Source organism: Populus alba, chromosome 14, assembly GCF_005239225.2.
Source record: "Populus alba chromosome 14, ASM523922v2, whole genome shotgun sequence".
Classification (NCBI taxonomy): domain Eukaryota; kingdom Viridiplantae; phylum Streptophyta; class Magnoliopsida; order Malpighiales; family Salicaceae; genus Populus; species Populus alba.
The window spans coordinates 11245156-11261259 of NC_133297.1; the positions used below are offsets into that span (position 1 = coordinate 11245156).

General features: G+C 29.9%; 1 protein-coding gene across 1 annotated transcript; it reads right to left on the minus strand.

The window, feature by feature from the left end:
* Positions 1–8114: 8114 nt before the first annotated feature.
* Positions 8115–9868, minus strand: LOC118041770 (protein NODULATION SIGNALING PATHWAY 2). Its single transcript, XM_035049259.2, has one exon. The coding sequence runs from the start codon at positions 9643–9645 to the stop codon at positions 8122–8124; it is 1524 nt and encodes a 507-aa protein (XP_034905150.1). The 5' UTR covers positions 9646–9868; the 3' UTR covers positions 8115–8121.
* Positions 9869–16104: the final 6236 nt, after the last annotated feature.

Consider the following 16104-nt stretch of genomic DNA (forward strand, 5'->3'; position numbering starts at 1 on the left):
TGGCTTAACCCATGCCATTACTGCCGCTTTGATGGTGCAGTATTTGGTCAGGAGACATGTCAAATCCCATCCATGCTTACTAAATACAAAATAATATTGTTCGGAATACTGCTGAATTATGCATGCATTTTCATGTCGATCGCAATGTTTTTCATAATAACTAATTAAATCGATATAACATCTTGCTATAAGTTTTAATGATAACCTATATCATTCCCAGATAGATGAAAATCATGCTTGGTTTTAAATTTTGGCAAGGATGTGATTACATGAGAATGTGTTCTAACTATGTTTTGAAAAATCTTGATTTTTTTTTAAAAAAAAGTTATTTTTTTTCTATTGATTTGACACTTTGATATTAAAAATAAATTTTAAAAATAAAAAAATATTATTTTAATATATTTAAAAATAGAAAAACTTTAAAAAATAATTTTATAAATCATCTTTTTATTTTTTAAATTAGCAGCTTTGTGAAAGAAAAAACATCCGGGTTTACCTGAGCATGGAAGTCCAGGAACTCGGGAGGATTGCCTAAAGTTGTTAGGCCTCTTGAATCTGGGTGTAGCCCAATTAAGAATTATGTGGGCCTCAGTTAAAAGGCCAGCTTAGTTTAAGACTAGAGAGCCATCTTTGAAACATTTTGGGCCCAGTCTTTCTAAATTAGTAAATTATACTCCTGCTACCTCACTACTTAAAGCCTAACGTAGAGTTGTCTTGTATTCTCACCTTTCCAGCTTGCAGCTGATTAACTGCAAATTAATGTCCCTGTTTGGTCGTGCTCCTACAGAAAATAAGGAACAGATTCCATGGTTCATGAGAAAATGATTCCATGTCTTGAAATCTTTTAAAGGTGTTGTTGAAGATTTTTTAAAATAATATATTTTTATTTGAAAAAAATATTATATTTAAATTTGTTTTAATTATTTTGATGCGATGGATATTAAAAATTAAAAAAATTAATTTATTTTCAAACAAAAAGTTATTTAAAAAAAAGCATCCCATGCTATAATCTCAAGCATCTCTTACTAGTAGCTCATTTAGAATATTAAGGATTGAATTCAATTGTTTAAAAATTTAAAATTGAATTCAGTTATCATCATGTTTGGAAAACTTAAAATTGAATACAAATCCCACCACCTCAAGAGCTGGGAATTGCTACAGTAATATGAACTTTATCACCCCATTAAACCATAGGATATTTATTAGTTGTGTAGCGACTAAAAGATCAATTTGGCATTAAAGTCTTGTCGTGGCAAACTTGTAATAAAATACGTTTGACGGGATATTGATTTAATGACAAGATGTCTTCCAAATCAAACGGATTCGAATTAGTTTTAAAAATCATATTTATATATATATATAAAAAAAAAAAAATGAATGATGATCTTGTGTTCAATTTTCTCTATAATATCAAGTAAGCATCCCAGCAGTATGGAAAATGGATACCTCTTCCTCGCCTCACGTGCTTCGGCCAATTGCTCTCTTTCAATATCTTGAAAAGCATCAACTTGATGCAAACTGGATATATAAACAAGAGCATTGCCTTTGTAAATAAATTTTGACGAGTAACACCGTTAATAGGCTGTTTGTGAATTGTGATGGTACCTTTCGACTAATCATCCTAAGGCTATTGCAGTGATAAGACTATTTATTTTTATATTTTTAAAATACTTAAAAAAAATATTTTTTTTATTTCAATTAATATTTTTTAGTGTTTTTATAATTATTTTAATATGTTGGTGTTAAAAATAAATTTTTAAAAAACAAAAAAATATTATCTTAATATATTTATAAATAAAAAATATTTTAAAAAATAATTAATATCATATTTTTAAACACATATTATATATACATTAAGAGAGGCTTATGCCAACCACCAACATCCCCTCTGTCCAGGACATTATTGGGGAACACTGTAAGAATGTGGAATTAAAGATTAAAGATGCTCCTGTGTGTCAGCCGGGGAACTCCATTTTGCTGTGTTGTTTTTTTTATTCAGGCGACTGTATGCGTTCTACTAGTTTTGATTTTATATTAGTCTTTATTTTTTATATATTAATCCTCTACTTTTAAAATTGTTTTTGTTTAATTCTCTTCATTAAAGACAATGCCAAATCTTTCCATGATCTGTACCACATGGTTGGTACACGTATTGATCATAAACTACACATGTCAACTTGTGCTAGGTCACGTGGTATGACAATTTGAAGGATTTTATTACCGTCTTCATGGAAATATGATTGCACAGAGAAAATCCTTAAAATAAAAAGTTGATATCAATACAAATATTAGCTTCAGATTTATTTATTTTTTAAATGAAGATTATACTCCGGTATTATTTTGAACTATGTATCAAATGTAAGTATTTATACGTATTCTATCACATTTTGCATCGGTAATCAAAATATCAACAGCCAGGACTTCCATGTGTTTGGTTTTGGTAACGAGGGCACGTAGTATTGATATAAAAATATTTTTGAATTAAAATGTATTTAAATAATATTATATGAAAAGCTAAAAAATATATAAAAAATAAAGATAAAAAAATGGTGATAATTACACAAAGTATAAAATAATAAACAAACTAAAAAAAAAATATTTAAGAGAAACTTTAAAAAAAAAAAAAACCTTAAAAATTATAGTTCCCTTATAGCTACAGTACCCAATATGGTAAGAATATTGGAAAAATCTACAAGTATGCTATGTATATAGTAAAAAAATATTTTTTTACTGTATGTATCAGATTGATGGCTCGTGCTACGTCGCGAGCCATCTATTTTTTTTACTGTAAAAAAAAATCAAGACGGTGTAAATATTTTTTAAAAAAATGAGATTCTGGTCAATAAATTAAATAAGTTCAATAAACTATTTTAATTTAATAATATGGTTAAAAAATAAGATACTGATAACAAATAAAGTAGAAAAAACAGCAACAATTCAATACAGAAAATGAACACTTGTCAGTATTATAAAAATATATATTTACAGGATTTTTAAACACATCTCAATGATCATATTTGCTAGCAAGATAAAAAATAAATGAGAACGGGATAATTGCATGGAAAGAAAAATAAAAAAACATGAATCTCAACTCCCAACAAATAAAATGATGAATGATAAAATTAAAAAGAAAATAATTTAAAAAAAAAAAAAAAGAAATTGAGTTGGGTTTATCGAAGCCAACACACGAGTGAATTCTTAAAAAATATCATCGGAATTAATCAACATGATATTTTTTATCATCCTGCTTGTACAAAAATCAAACCAAATTATAACATAAACATAGGACTAAGGTAACTCTGTGAAAAGCAGATTGAATAAAATCACAGAGATTGACTCTCAAATTAATTTATTATTGAAGAACGAGATAAAAAAAAAAACAGTGAAAAAAAAAGATTTGAGTCAAACTTGGTGACTTCACCACATCCATTATTCGGTCATGATATCACAATAATCATATACAAGGAAATGTGAAAAAAAATGAATAACAATTTTTAATGAATCCATATTACATATTGAATTAAAAAATAATAATCAAAGTCATTTCGGTTAAAATTCATGAATTACGAGGTTGGATTGAAATACTAAAAGAAAATCCAAAAAAAATAACAGTATCGAATTTTCAACAAACCAGAATAATTATAGATGAAATTTAAAAAATCAAGCCAACAAAATAAAAACAAAAGGGGAGGGATGAAAAGGAAAAATAATATCATGTGCTGAGGGTGATGTAAGACGTGGCTTCACTTGATCTCTTGATCGAATCTCAAATGTTATTTATTAGTCAAAAAGTCGGCCCGCAGTAAACAGTATGATAAATGTTATTTATCTCAAATGTTATTAAAGGGATGCACCCACTACTGGTGGTCACATCCATGGTCCTGTATGGACGGCCCCTTGAGAGAATAAGGGTATCTTTACTATTTAAAATTTGTTTGGTATTGCGGATAGCGGTTATGGTTTAAAAAAATTATTTTATAAAAAATATTTTAATTGAGGTTGGTATGAAAAAATAGATGTTTAGTTAAAACTGTAGTTAAAATTGAGGTTGAAGAAAAAATAGTTTAATGTTTTTGGTTAATAAGAATGCTTTTGAAATTGAGGTTATAAAATAATTTTAAAAAATATTTATTAATATTGATGGTTTTAAATTTAAATATTGTAGAATTAATTACTCCTATTACATCATGAAATAAATAATACTTTATATAAAATATTTTTTATTAGTCCATTAAACTATTTGTAATTCCTCCACGTATAAAATTCATCCGATAAGAATTACAGTTTTCATGATTTTTTGAGCGTGTAATAAAATTAGATAAAATATTATCAGATATAAAATTGATATTATTATGTGCATGAATTTAATTCACTTTATACTAGTTTTTTAGGAAAACAAATATTGTTCACATCACAGTGCAAACGAATTTAATTAACTCTAAACTATTTTTTTTAATGTCAATAAAATTAACAAACTAAAGAAAAAAAAATTGCGCAAACAATGCAAGTGAATTGCACTATTCACGTGAACAGTGCAATTCACTTATGAACAATGCAGTGAATTGCATTGTTTATTATTTTTTAAAGTGTGCAGTGCGTGAAAAGCAAGAATTTTTAGCATTTCATAGCGTCTCAGAAGCAAAAATCACATGGGCCCCATCCCATGCACAGTAAATTTTTTTCTATACCTGCAAATGTAGACAAATAGAGTCTTACACAAGTGGATTACGCCTTACAAATATATCTTAAAATTATTAAAATAATATTTGTTATATCAATATATATATAAAAAATAAAATATTATAAAATTTATTATTATATAACATATCAAAACAATTTAAAAATATAAAATAATATATTTTAAAACTAAAAAAATATATATATTTTTTTAAATACAATTATACCAGAAAGTTAAACATAAACGAAAAGTCAAAATGATAGATATTACCAATAGTTGCAATAAAAATGATCTATCACGAATTTACACGGAAAAAAGAAACATGATTAAACGAAAAGTCAAAATGATAGACATTGCCAATGGTTGCAATAAAAATAATCTATCACGAATTTACGCGGAAAAGAGAAACATGATGCTCTCTCTCTCTTTATATATATATATATATATATATATATAGGTTTTTATCTGGGTATCCCATATCTTTTTAAAATGCAAGACTAATCTTGTTCAGGGCTTGTGTCTGTCTGTCCCTCTCAATAAGTATATTTTTTAAAAATTAAAATTTGTATTTTTATCTTTATAAAAATATAATAATATCTTAATTATTAGACAAATTAGATCAATATATAAAGGTTTGAACCTGAGGTTTTTTAGGGGGAAAGGGATGAAGGACTTATTTTGCCATTAAATTATTAGAATAGCTCAAAGCAAGCTGCTCGTCACCGTCAAGGGACCAATTGATGGTGATGAAAGCACGGGTATTAAACATTCATAATCGAAGTCAAAGCACCATACAACTGCTCCAATCTTTAATAATAAGCAGATATTCAGAGGGATAGCCATTAAAATGAATGCAGCCAGTTCTTCCTCTCTTTTTTATCATATAAATATTATATAGCGTTTTTCAACTTTTGTTATTAACTAGGGCCACGAGATTCACCCGTATGTACCCAGTAAGAGATGAGATTCATTGTCTATCATAAGGACCGCGAGATTCCATTCTTTAAAATATATTTTTATGTGCTGAATGCTGACGCAGTACATGTTCTTATGTTCGTCGAGCCAATTAATTAATTTCCCTTGCCGGAGTTGGAAAACCTGACGATATCAATATGATCCGACTCTGACACAGAAACATACCTCCATCTGTTAAGAAATTTTAGGCCAGACTTTGAGTGCTTGCCTACATAAACTAAACGCAACTAATGTCTCCATGCTTTCTGTGTTTCATATGTTTTAGTACCACATTTTATGTACAGTCCAGGAAACTAGGACATGTTAGGCAATTCCTACCCTCTTCCTTTTATTTTTGCAGTTGAAAAGTGATTTTGTAAAATTAAATTTTTTTGGTTTTTTAACCCCTACCCTTTTTTAAAAAAAAATTCCTGATTTTATCAGACCAATCGGTCACATCTAATAATTATAATATTAAGTTGATGTTTTATTTGTTAATTTTTTTAACGGTTTTTTATTTTTTATTTTTATCTTTCAATATTGAATTGGTTGAGAAATAAACTACATGATTTATTTTATAGTTTTTTATTATTTTTTTTTAATTTTTAGGTTGGTGTTCAATTTTATTACCATATATTTTTGCTATATAATTAACAAAATATTTTATAAAAAATAAATTAGTAAGCTCAGTGAAATTCATAACACAATTTGCTGGGAAACTGAGATCAATACAAGTATATCATTGTTTCAATAAGTTTTTTGTTAAGAAAGTCATCATTTTAAAATTTTATTAAAAGTTAAGTTATATTTTTATCAATTATTAAGATTATATTTGAATCCATAAAATTAATCAATTTAATTCATATTAATTTCTACATAATTGAATTTAAAACTTGAATTAAACAAATTAATACTATTTTCAAAATTAATACATTAAATAAGTTTAAATAAAACAGTTGAAATTTTTTTATAGCTTTTTCTCAATACTCTTTCAAATTCAATTTCGTTGAGAAGGCACAAAAAAGGACAGCCAGGAGCTTAGGCGAAAAAAGAAACCGAAAATCGAGGAGCAAAAGAGCAAATAACAATAAGAAAAAAGAAAGAAATGTATGCCTTGTTTGTTTGCAGGAAAGTGAATTCCTGGAATTCACTTTCCTTGTTTTCCCATGTTTGGTAATCATTTGAAAAAGCCGGCAACGAAATCTAAATTCAGTCAAACTTAAAAATACAACATTATGAAAGGAAAGTGTTTTCCTTCTGTTAAAGAAAGGAAAACACTTTTTTTTTTTTCCGTTCATTTGCCCAAATACTACAGTCTCTTTTTCTCTTTTATTTCATCAAAACCAAATACTCCGTTCATTTTCTTTTTTTTGCCTTCGGAGTCGCAGCTAACACTGGCCTGAAAGAAGACGATGATGAAGGTGCAGTGGCTGCCCAAAGTTTGCTCTCTCCTCTGTATAATCTCCCTCCCTCTGTTTGTTGCTTTTTTTTCTTTAATCTTCTCTGTTTCCCTGAGAAGAAACAAAGAAACGAGAGTCAGTTTATTTTCTCCTCCCTCCCCGTTTCACTGTTTTTTTGTGTCTGGGTTTAGCCTCTCCCTCTCTTTCGGTTATGCTCTCCTCTCCTTCGTTGCCTTTTTTCTTCACCTCCTCTATTTCCTTGAGAAGAGACAGAGAAACGAAAAGCCCATTTATTTTCTCCTCCCCCACCCTTTCGTTTCTATGATCCTCTTCTGTGGTCTTTCGTTCTCTGGCTTTTATAGCCAGAGAACAATGTCGTTTCATCCATTGATTGCAGGTGTAATGGTGGTGGCGAGCGGTTGAACGGTCGAGGAAGATGAACAGTGTATAGAAACGACACCGTTTTTGGTGTTTAATGGTTATTTTCAGTTTGCCCCTTGAAGTTTTAACAGTTTTGTAATTAAGCTCCTGGTTTAAACTGTAATTGGCCCCCTGCATTTGCACGAAAATTGCAATGTAGTCCTTGGATTTTAATTGTGCAATTTTGACCCCAAACTTTAATAGTTCTTCAATTAAGTCCATGCTTTAATTAATTTAATTAAATCCAAGTCCAATTAAGTCTAAAAAATTATCGATTCTCCAATTAAACCCTTAATTGGTATTAATTAAATTAATTTCAAGCTTAATTAAGTCTCAAAACTTATCAATTCTCCAATTAAACCCTTAATTGTATGAATATAGGATATAATAATAAAAAAAATTCATCATTATACATTTTAGATTTTTTTTTTTTATTGTAAGTGATTAAATATTTTATATATATTAGATAAATTTGAAAAAAAAATTAATTTCATTAATAAATTATTTTCCAGTTCATTTTCCATAATACAACCAAACACTGGAAAATGTTTTCCAGTTTATTTTCCATAACACTATCAAACATCGAAAAATTCACTTTCCCCGGAATTTATTTTCCAAAAAAAATTTATTTCCAAAAAAAAATTTTCTTTACTGCAAACAAACGGAGCCTTACAAACCAGGTTCAGAAGGCGAGGTCCAAATAGAGGCTGATAGTAAACGTCTAGATTTCCAACCAAGGACGAGCCTGTTGCTAGCCAATTCCTCCACCCTGTACCCATCATTAAAAACTCCCAGCAAGAGCTTTGCTTGACAATGATTGGCAAAGCTTACTTTAACTGGCTGAAATCCCCCCGCAGCCAACCACTCCCCCCATGGGCAAACCTCCTCTCCACGTGCCCTGTAGATCCGAGCCAATGACCCGGAAATCCTGGGCCCCAAAATCACTCTTTCAACTAAAGCCCGAGCCCGACCCTGCATCGGAAAACCCGCCTCCATCGAATCATAAAAGGCAGAGTAGTGGTGCAATGAGTCCATGAACCGACCCACAAACCCTCCATCCCCAATGGGCCCCACCTCCTCCTCCACCATGGTTATTAATCTCGGGTTCAATGTCTTGGCTCCGGATAAAAACGAAGCAACAGAATCGGGTTCCCGGTAACTAAAATGAGGAAGGTGTAACATACAATTCATAACCAATGCCTCCCCTCTAGCTGACTTCAAAGCAGATGGTCTAAATGTTTCATCGGAGTCTAACCTGCACTGATGGAAAGAAAAGGGTTGACCGATTGATGCAGCAAAGGCCACTAAACGACGTCCCGTTTCTTGGACGGTCCCAATAGACCTCCGACTACTGCCACCCCTTGACAAAGCTGTGATCCTAAGGTGTGGGGTTGGTGGGCCATCCTTCCTGGAAACTAAAGCTTGCATCAAAGAAGCCCATTGGATCCCCTCCATGATATCATAATCCACAATATGAATCCTCCTATCATCAGCTACAGCTTCCAAAATTGCCTGATTGGCAGTGAAATGCCCAAACTTGACATAAGGCGACATGTCTTGCAATAGCTGAAAGGCTGCAAGAGCATCATTTTGATGGTGATGTTGTTGAGGATCGTCGCGATGGTGATGATGATAAGGCCCATTGTTGGTTACCGAATGATGTTTATGACTGTGAATACCACCAGTGCCTTCTAGTAAACCTTGCAAGGCATCAGTGAAATAAGCAGCTAATCTTTCCATGTTGGTTCCATCATTTGGGGACACCAACTCCTTGAGCCGAACCAATATCACCCGAGCCAGATCACCGCTCTTGTTTAGACCAGTAAGTGCCTCAGCCGCAGCTACCAATAGATGAACTAACCGCAAGCCCTTGAAATCGTTGCTGTAGCTTGTTTCTTCATCGACAAACACAGTGTCGCTTGTGGACATGGAGTTACTCGTGTCTGGTGTCAAGCGACTACTTTGATTCATTAATGCCCCATCATCCATCATGGAATCGATGAGGTCTTGAAAGTCATCGTGGGGGCCAGATAAGGCCTCCCAGTCGACCATCGGAGACCAGTCGTTCCAATTGCAGCCATGGTAATGGTCATTTTCGGTGGAAATGGTGGGGGTTGTGGTGGCTGTGGTGGTTGTGCTGCTATAGCCGGAAAAGTCAAGCTCAAATTTGGTTCCGTCTATAGCCATGGCCATGGTTGAGCTGAACTTACGAGTTATTGCGTATCAACTATCAACTTGGGGTGTTAATTTTAAAAGGGGTTTTGGATAGGAGAAAGAGCTGAAACAAGAGACAGTGAGGGTTGTCTTCAAAGCTTCAATTAAGATTATTGGCCATGCTTGGGCTGTTGATTCTATGCTAGTTTGGTCTTATATACACATTTCTGGGGTCTTATCAGGCAGTACTGTTCAATAATGAAAGTGGAACTTTGCACTGATGCCCTTGCATTATACGATATTCATCCTTAATGGCTCGATAGATTTTCTTTTTTCTTTTTATTTTGCAACCACACTAATTAATTGTTCCTACAAGGCACTCCCGATTAGTTGCGTCTCGAAATATGATGATATCATGACTTTCATACGAGTAAATTAACCAGGACTTATTTATTTATTTTGACAGCCTAAAATCATTTCTTGGGAGAAAACTTTTGCTACGCACGAGGAAGAAAATAAAAAACATTTATTTGAAGTTTACTTTCAGAAGGTGACTAACAATTTTTTTACAGTATATTTTTACTAACAAGTATAAATTTTAAGAAGATAAGCATATAAATATTTCAATGAAGGAGTGCAGGTCTAATCTTAGTCAGACTTGGCAGTTGGCTTTCTAGGCTTTCGCAATATGCAAAACCTTGAAAACACCGGATTCACACGATTGAATTTGACAATATACTGAGTTTCAAGCCCAATAACAATAGCTAGATCCAAGAGATAATTGATTCTCGCACTATAAATTTTTATATAAAATTATATAGAAATTATTTTTTAATAAATAGATTTAATTAAGTAAATTTATACTTTACTAAAGACCTTTAAATGTGTTAAAGTTTTTTATGACTAGCCATATCATTATTTTTTAACTAGATAAAAAAAAGTAGAATACAACTTATAATACAACTCAAAATATCACAAATATAAAATTACATTTCATCCTCTTTTGTTTCAAAAAAAATAAAATCTAGCTATAAATACACCATAAAATCTTCAAAATAAAGGTTTGTGACTTTTTATCTTTTAAAATAAAAAATATTTAGATTTCAAAACATTAATAAATTTAAAACTCAAAAGTAATATCCATGTTACTGGAATTTAAGAGTTTTTTTTAAAGTGATTTAATTATTTTTCATAAAAATACTAACTTTATTATCGAAGGGTCTTTGAATCCCCTCGATTGAAACTATTTTTGCAGGTATTAAATTTTTTTATTGCAAGCCCGGAGTTTCTTAGTTTGAAAAGAAGTTTAATGAAATAAATATATTGATTAACTATTATCTTAGTTATTAAATAAACTTTTATTTGTATATCATGGATTTTGATATATTGTCATAACAGATATATATTTTTTTTTTTGCATGTACATGTAACCTTAATAAGTGGGCTCTAGAGTTATTTTCTAGGTTATTATCATTTTCTTTTTTCTTACCTTTTAAAATGTTTTAAATTTGAAAAAACTTCAATTTTGGACCAATATTATCTGGACTAGATAATAGATACGCACAACCTTATTTTCGAGGCAACGATCTCCAATCGCATTCAAAACCAAGCAACTTGTCCAAACAAATGGGACAGGCACAGATGAAAACTAATCTCCTAATTTTAGCTGTCCTAGCAAGTTGTTGTAAACTGTAATAAATGGACAGACGGTTAAAAGTGAGATGAATGAAGAAAATCACGTAAGCATATTAATAATGGAACAAATGAGGGGTATGAGAGCAAAATCTCTCGCTCTTAGCGGCCTACCCTCAAATGACTGAGACTGACCCGTATGTTCTGAGCGTTCAAAATGAAAGCTCAGGTTTCAACCTCATATACATAATCCAGGCCCCAGAGTGGCAGTTACGATTCAGTTTGCCCTAAAGACACTTCGAGTTTGACGAGGCACTCTTCTGGGACCACGTCATCATTTTGTCATGTCATTATTTGCCAGCTCAACCCATTATGTTCATCACTCCCTCAAGTTTGGTTTATTTGCCATAACAAAGAAACTAAACCATATGGTGTTTTTAGTGTGCTTAAAAATAGTGTGCATTCTCTTGTAATTTACTGTAGATTGCAGTTTTTTTTTTTTTTTTTTTATCCTCGAGTTGCAAAATTAGTGGTCATTTGCTTGTAATCTGTTGAAGAAAGATGAGATTAAAAGACTTGAGATTAAAGTAAAAAAGATATATATGGAAAATGGGTGGTGTTTTGAAAGTTAGCGTGAAAAGTTGAGTTTGGTTTCCGTACTTTCTAATTAAAACTTTTCAATTCATTTTAGTTTTGATACTTCATTTTGATCCAACATTTTATTTTTTTATTTTTCAATTTTTAAATTAAAAAAAAAAGCTGTCGTGTTTCAATTTAAAAAGAAGAAAATCATTGGTTATTATCGATTTTAATTAAAAATAATAATTGATTTTGATGTTAATAAATTTTATTTGATAAAAAAATTATGATAAAAATGTTGTTTGGACTTAATCCTTGCAAGAGATGGTAAGTTTGATCTTAAGAAGTTTTTTGGGTTTGATTTTCTTTTTTACCTTTAAACCTTCTTTTGCTAGTTTAAGCTCACATATTGGTTTATTGAGATATTTAAAGTGTTTTTGGGTCAAAAATAATTTTTTGAGCTAAAAAATCAAAGGTTTGACATTTCCGATCACCTAAAGTGACTTATGTCAAACCAAAAATGACGCATCCTTTGCCAGTTTAGACAACACGTTGTGTGATAATTTTTTTTTCTTTAAAGATGGGAAAATGCCTCATCGTCAGCTTAAATAAAAAAAAAAAATAGGTTAGGTGCACTAGGGCCTATCTTAGTATGTGCAACTTATTGATTTAAATATGGAATTGCAAACTCATTAGTCTATGTATTATATGTTAACAATAAGAAAGTTGCGTTTTTTTAATATAAAATCGTTTTGGTTTAAATACTTAAACTTAAAAGGAGAAGATAATATATTTTCAATATGAGATAAAAAATCTTTTAAAATAATTTTTTAAAGTTTATTTATTTACAACATGTATAAACTATATCTACATGAATTGTTTCTTAAATTTTTAACATGAAAAATTAAAACCTTAATTTTTTTAAAAGAATTTCCTAGGTTTATCGGGTCAACATGTCGAGTTTGATAACTATGATATTAAGTTGGTGTTTTACTCATTAATTATTTTTAACATTTTTTTCTTGATTTTATCATTCAATATTTAATTTGTTGGGGGAATAAATGACATGAATTTTTTTTTTTGCCTTTTTAGAGGGCTATCACTGACTCAATTTTTTTTTTTTATTTTTAGGTTGGTGCTTAATTTCATTACCATATATCTTTATAATACTTTTATAAAAAACAAATTAGTAGACTCAATAATGGAGTTCCTGACACGGTTCGTTACAAGACTAAGATTGATCCGATATATCATTGTCCTAATGGTTTTTGTTAAAAAAATTATTATCTTGAAATTTTATCAAAAGATAAGCTATATTTTTATCAATTATTAAAATTGCATTTGGATCTATGAAATCAATCAACTTCTACTCAATTTAACTCAATTTAGTTTGAAATTTGAGTTAGATAAATAGTTAAATTGTAAAATTTCAAAATTAAACAATTAAATCAAGTTGAATAAAACAGTTAAAAACTTCTTAACTCCTTAATATCTTCTTATATTTTAAAAAATTTGTCTGACCTCCAGAACATGATGATGATTTAATAAACCAGTATATATATATATATATACAAGGACCAATATCTTTTCCTATCCCATCATTATGCATTACGCTGTATTTGCTAATCATGCTCGACCATATAAAAAAATATTATTTTTTTATTTTAAATTAATTTTTTAAATATATTTTTTATTTTTGTATGTTTCTGATATAAAAAATAAATTTTTTAAAATAAAAAATATTATTTTAATATATTTTAAAAATAAACTCCTATCCTAATATCAAACACAATCATAATAAAAGCTTGAAAACTCTTTAAGATGATCAAGGGATGTTATCAGCGCCGGAAAAAACCAATTAGTCTATATCCGAGGCTAACGATAAAAAGGTATATTAATGCCTTAACTTCACAGCTTGGTTTCGTGTATTTTGGCACAATATATTTATATATATATCGATTATGGCCCTGAACAGTGACATCTCCAGGGCTAGCATTGTTTCAGTTATTATTTTATCTCTTCTTCTCCATTTTTTTTTAAATCTTTTTCACTGACAACCTGCCGTCCTCAATATTGTTGAACAGGTAAAGCTTCTGGTGAGGGTTGACAAAATTTTTACATGTCATCGAAAAATAATGTAAATTTGGATTATAAAATAGTAAAATTCCAAGTAAACTTTCTTAATTGACTATGTATTAATAATTCTAGTCAAATAATAAATAGTAGTATAATATAATAAATAAAGCAAGAGCAAACTAAACAATAAAAAAAATCAAATATCTTAAAATATATAGAAAATTAAACATAGCAGGGTAAAGGGTAACCTATCAACAAGTTTCTAAAAAACTCAGAACCAATTGAACACTTATTCATATAAAATCAAGAAAACAATTCATCTTATTCTTCTTATAAACTCAGTTTTATTTTATTGATTTTGAAAGAATCAAGTTCAATTTTACTATCTTTTAAGTTTTGTAGTTATATACGTGTGTGCAGCAATAATTAAGATCTGCGAGAGGTTCATTTTTGTATTTGCGTTAACGTTATGAGGCATGTATAGGCAAAACATGAGCCAGAAGCACTTCGCTTTGGAGTCTAGCAAACTAACCCTACATACCTTTCCTTCTTCTTGAGATACAAAGAAACATTTGCACTTCATCGTAACTTTAACCATCTAGCTGCATTTGCAGAACTTAACAGCTCCAAATAACAGTTGATCAATCGCACCTATATTTTTGTTTATATATATTATCCATTCAGGTTCTTCGAGCCGAACAACACTCTCTCTGTAATTGTCTAATAAGCTTCCACGTGGAGGGATAGTTTCAAGTCTTCCTGTCTCTTTATTAGGGGGCTCAAGCAGGTTTTATGGTGTTCATCAGAGACGTCATGCCATTAATCAAAAGTTTTAGTAGCAGAGGAAAAATAAAGAAAAGAAGAACACATAATTTAAATATTCAGGAGGAGTAAGAGTGGAGAACAATGATAGAGTAGTAGAAAACTAGAGAGAAGGCTGTGATGGCGACATAATTGTCTTATTAAAAGAGAATCGATCCATATTCTATGTCTAATTTGATTTTTAAGAAATATGAGCTTTTGCGGGATACCGTAGGCATCGGCGGGGGAGTTTTCTATGGCGCTAAGAGAGCGACTTTATTGCTAAAATACTTGCAAATTGGAAGGTTTTAATTATAGATTGGAGACAAGACGGGCAGGTTGTTTGTTGATAGGTAATTTTTTATTATTCAAAGTTTAGGGCATACGACTGATCGCATAATAATTTGGTTCAAATCCAGAAAGTTGCCGTTAGAGGAAATAATGGTCAATTTAACTGGTTAGGCCAATTATTGAAGGAGTGTACAGTGTCATAAGCTAAAAAATAGTTGTCATAAGGCTGACGTGTGCATTCATAGGCAAAACTAGATTTTTATTTATGTATTAAATTTGTTTTTATATTCAAACTAGCCAAAATAACTTTTTATATATATATTTTTGAAATTTAGGCTAAATTTCCTGTAAGTTTAATAAACTTGGGATCAAGTTCATGATGCATGCAAAATACAAAAAATATTTCTTTAATATTTTTTTAAAAATGTAAAATCATGCAAAATAATTTTTTCATTCGTTTTTTTTTTTATATTAAAAATGCAAACATGATTTTTTTTTAGAAACTTGAACACTTATAGTTTAAATCATAATTGTATTTTTGCTTTTTAAAAAAAAAAAAAATTTTTTACAAGTTATTTGGTTAATTAAAAAATGCTTGTTACTATTTATGGTCCCAAGGTCAAATGTGTTAGAAACGCAAGAAAAAGGGAAGCAGCTAGGAGCTGTTTCCTGCGCAGCAAAATGTTGAACCGTGCTCTATTGTTCATTGAACAGTGAAGGCATGCATCAACTGTTCATGTGAACAATTTTTTTTTTAAAAAAAAACCAGAGTAGTTAATTGATTTTACTTGCACTGTTCATGTGAACGTGAACAACAATTTTGTTTAAAAAATTAGTTTAAGGTGAATTAAATTTACTCGTATTGTAATCTTAATTTTATTCATGATAATATTTTACCTAATTTTGTAATTCTTGTCGAATGAATTTTGTACATAATGGAATTGTAAATAATTTTTTGTTAAAGTAATTTTTTTAATATAAAGTATGATTTATTTCACGATATAATAGCAATAGTTAAATCCACAATATTTAAATTAAAAACCATCAATATTAATATATATATATATATATATGTATGTATGTATATATATTAAAATTATTTTATAACCTCAATTTTAA

Bases quoted from the DNA above. Each gene is read 5' to 3' on its own strand.
- LOC118041770 (XM_035049259.2), bottom strand. From the start codon at position 9,645: ATGGCCATGGCTATAGACGGAACCAAATTTGAGCTTGACTTTTCCGGC.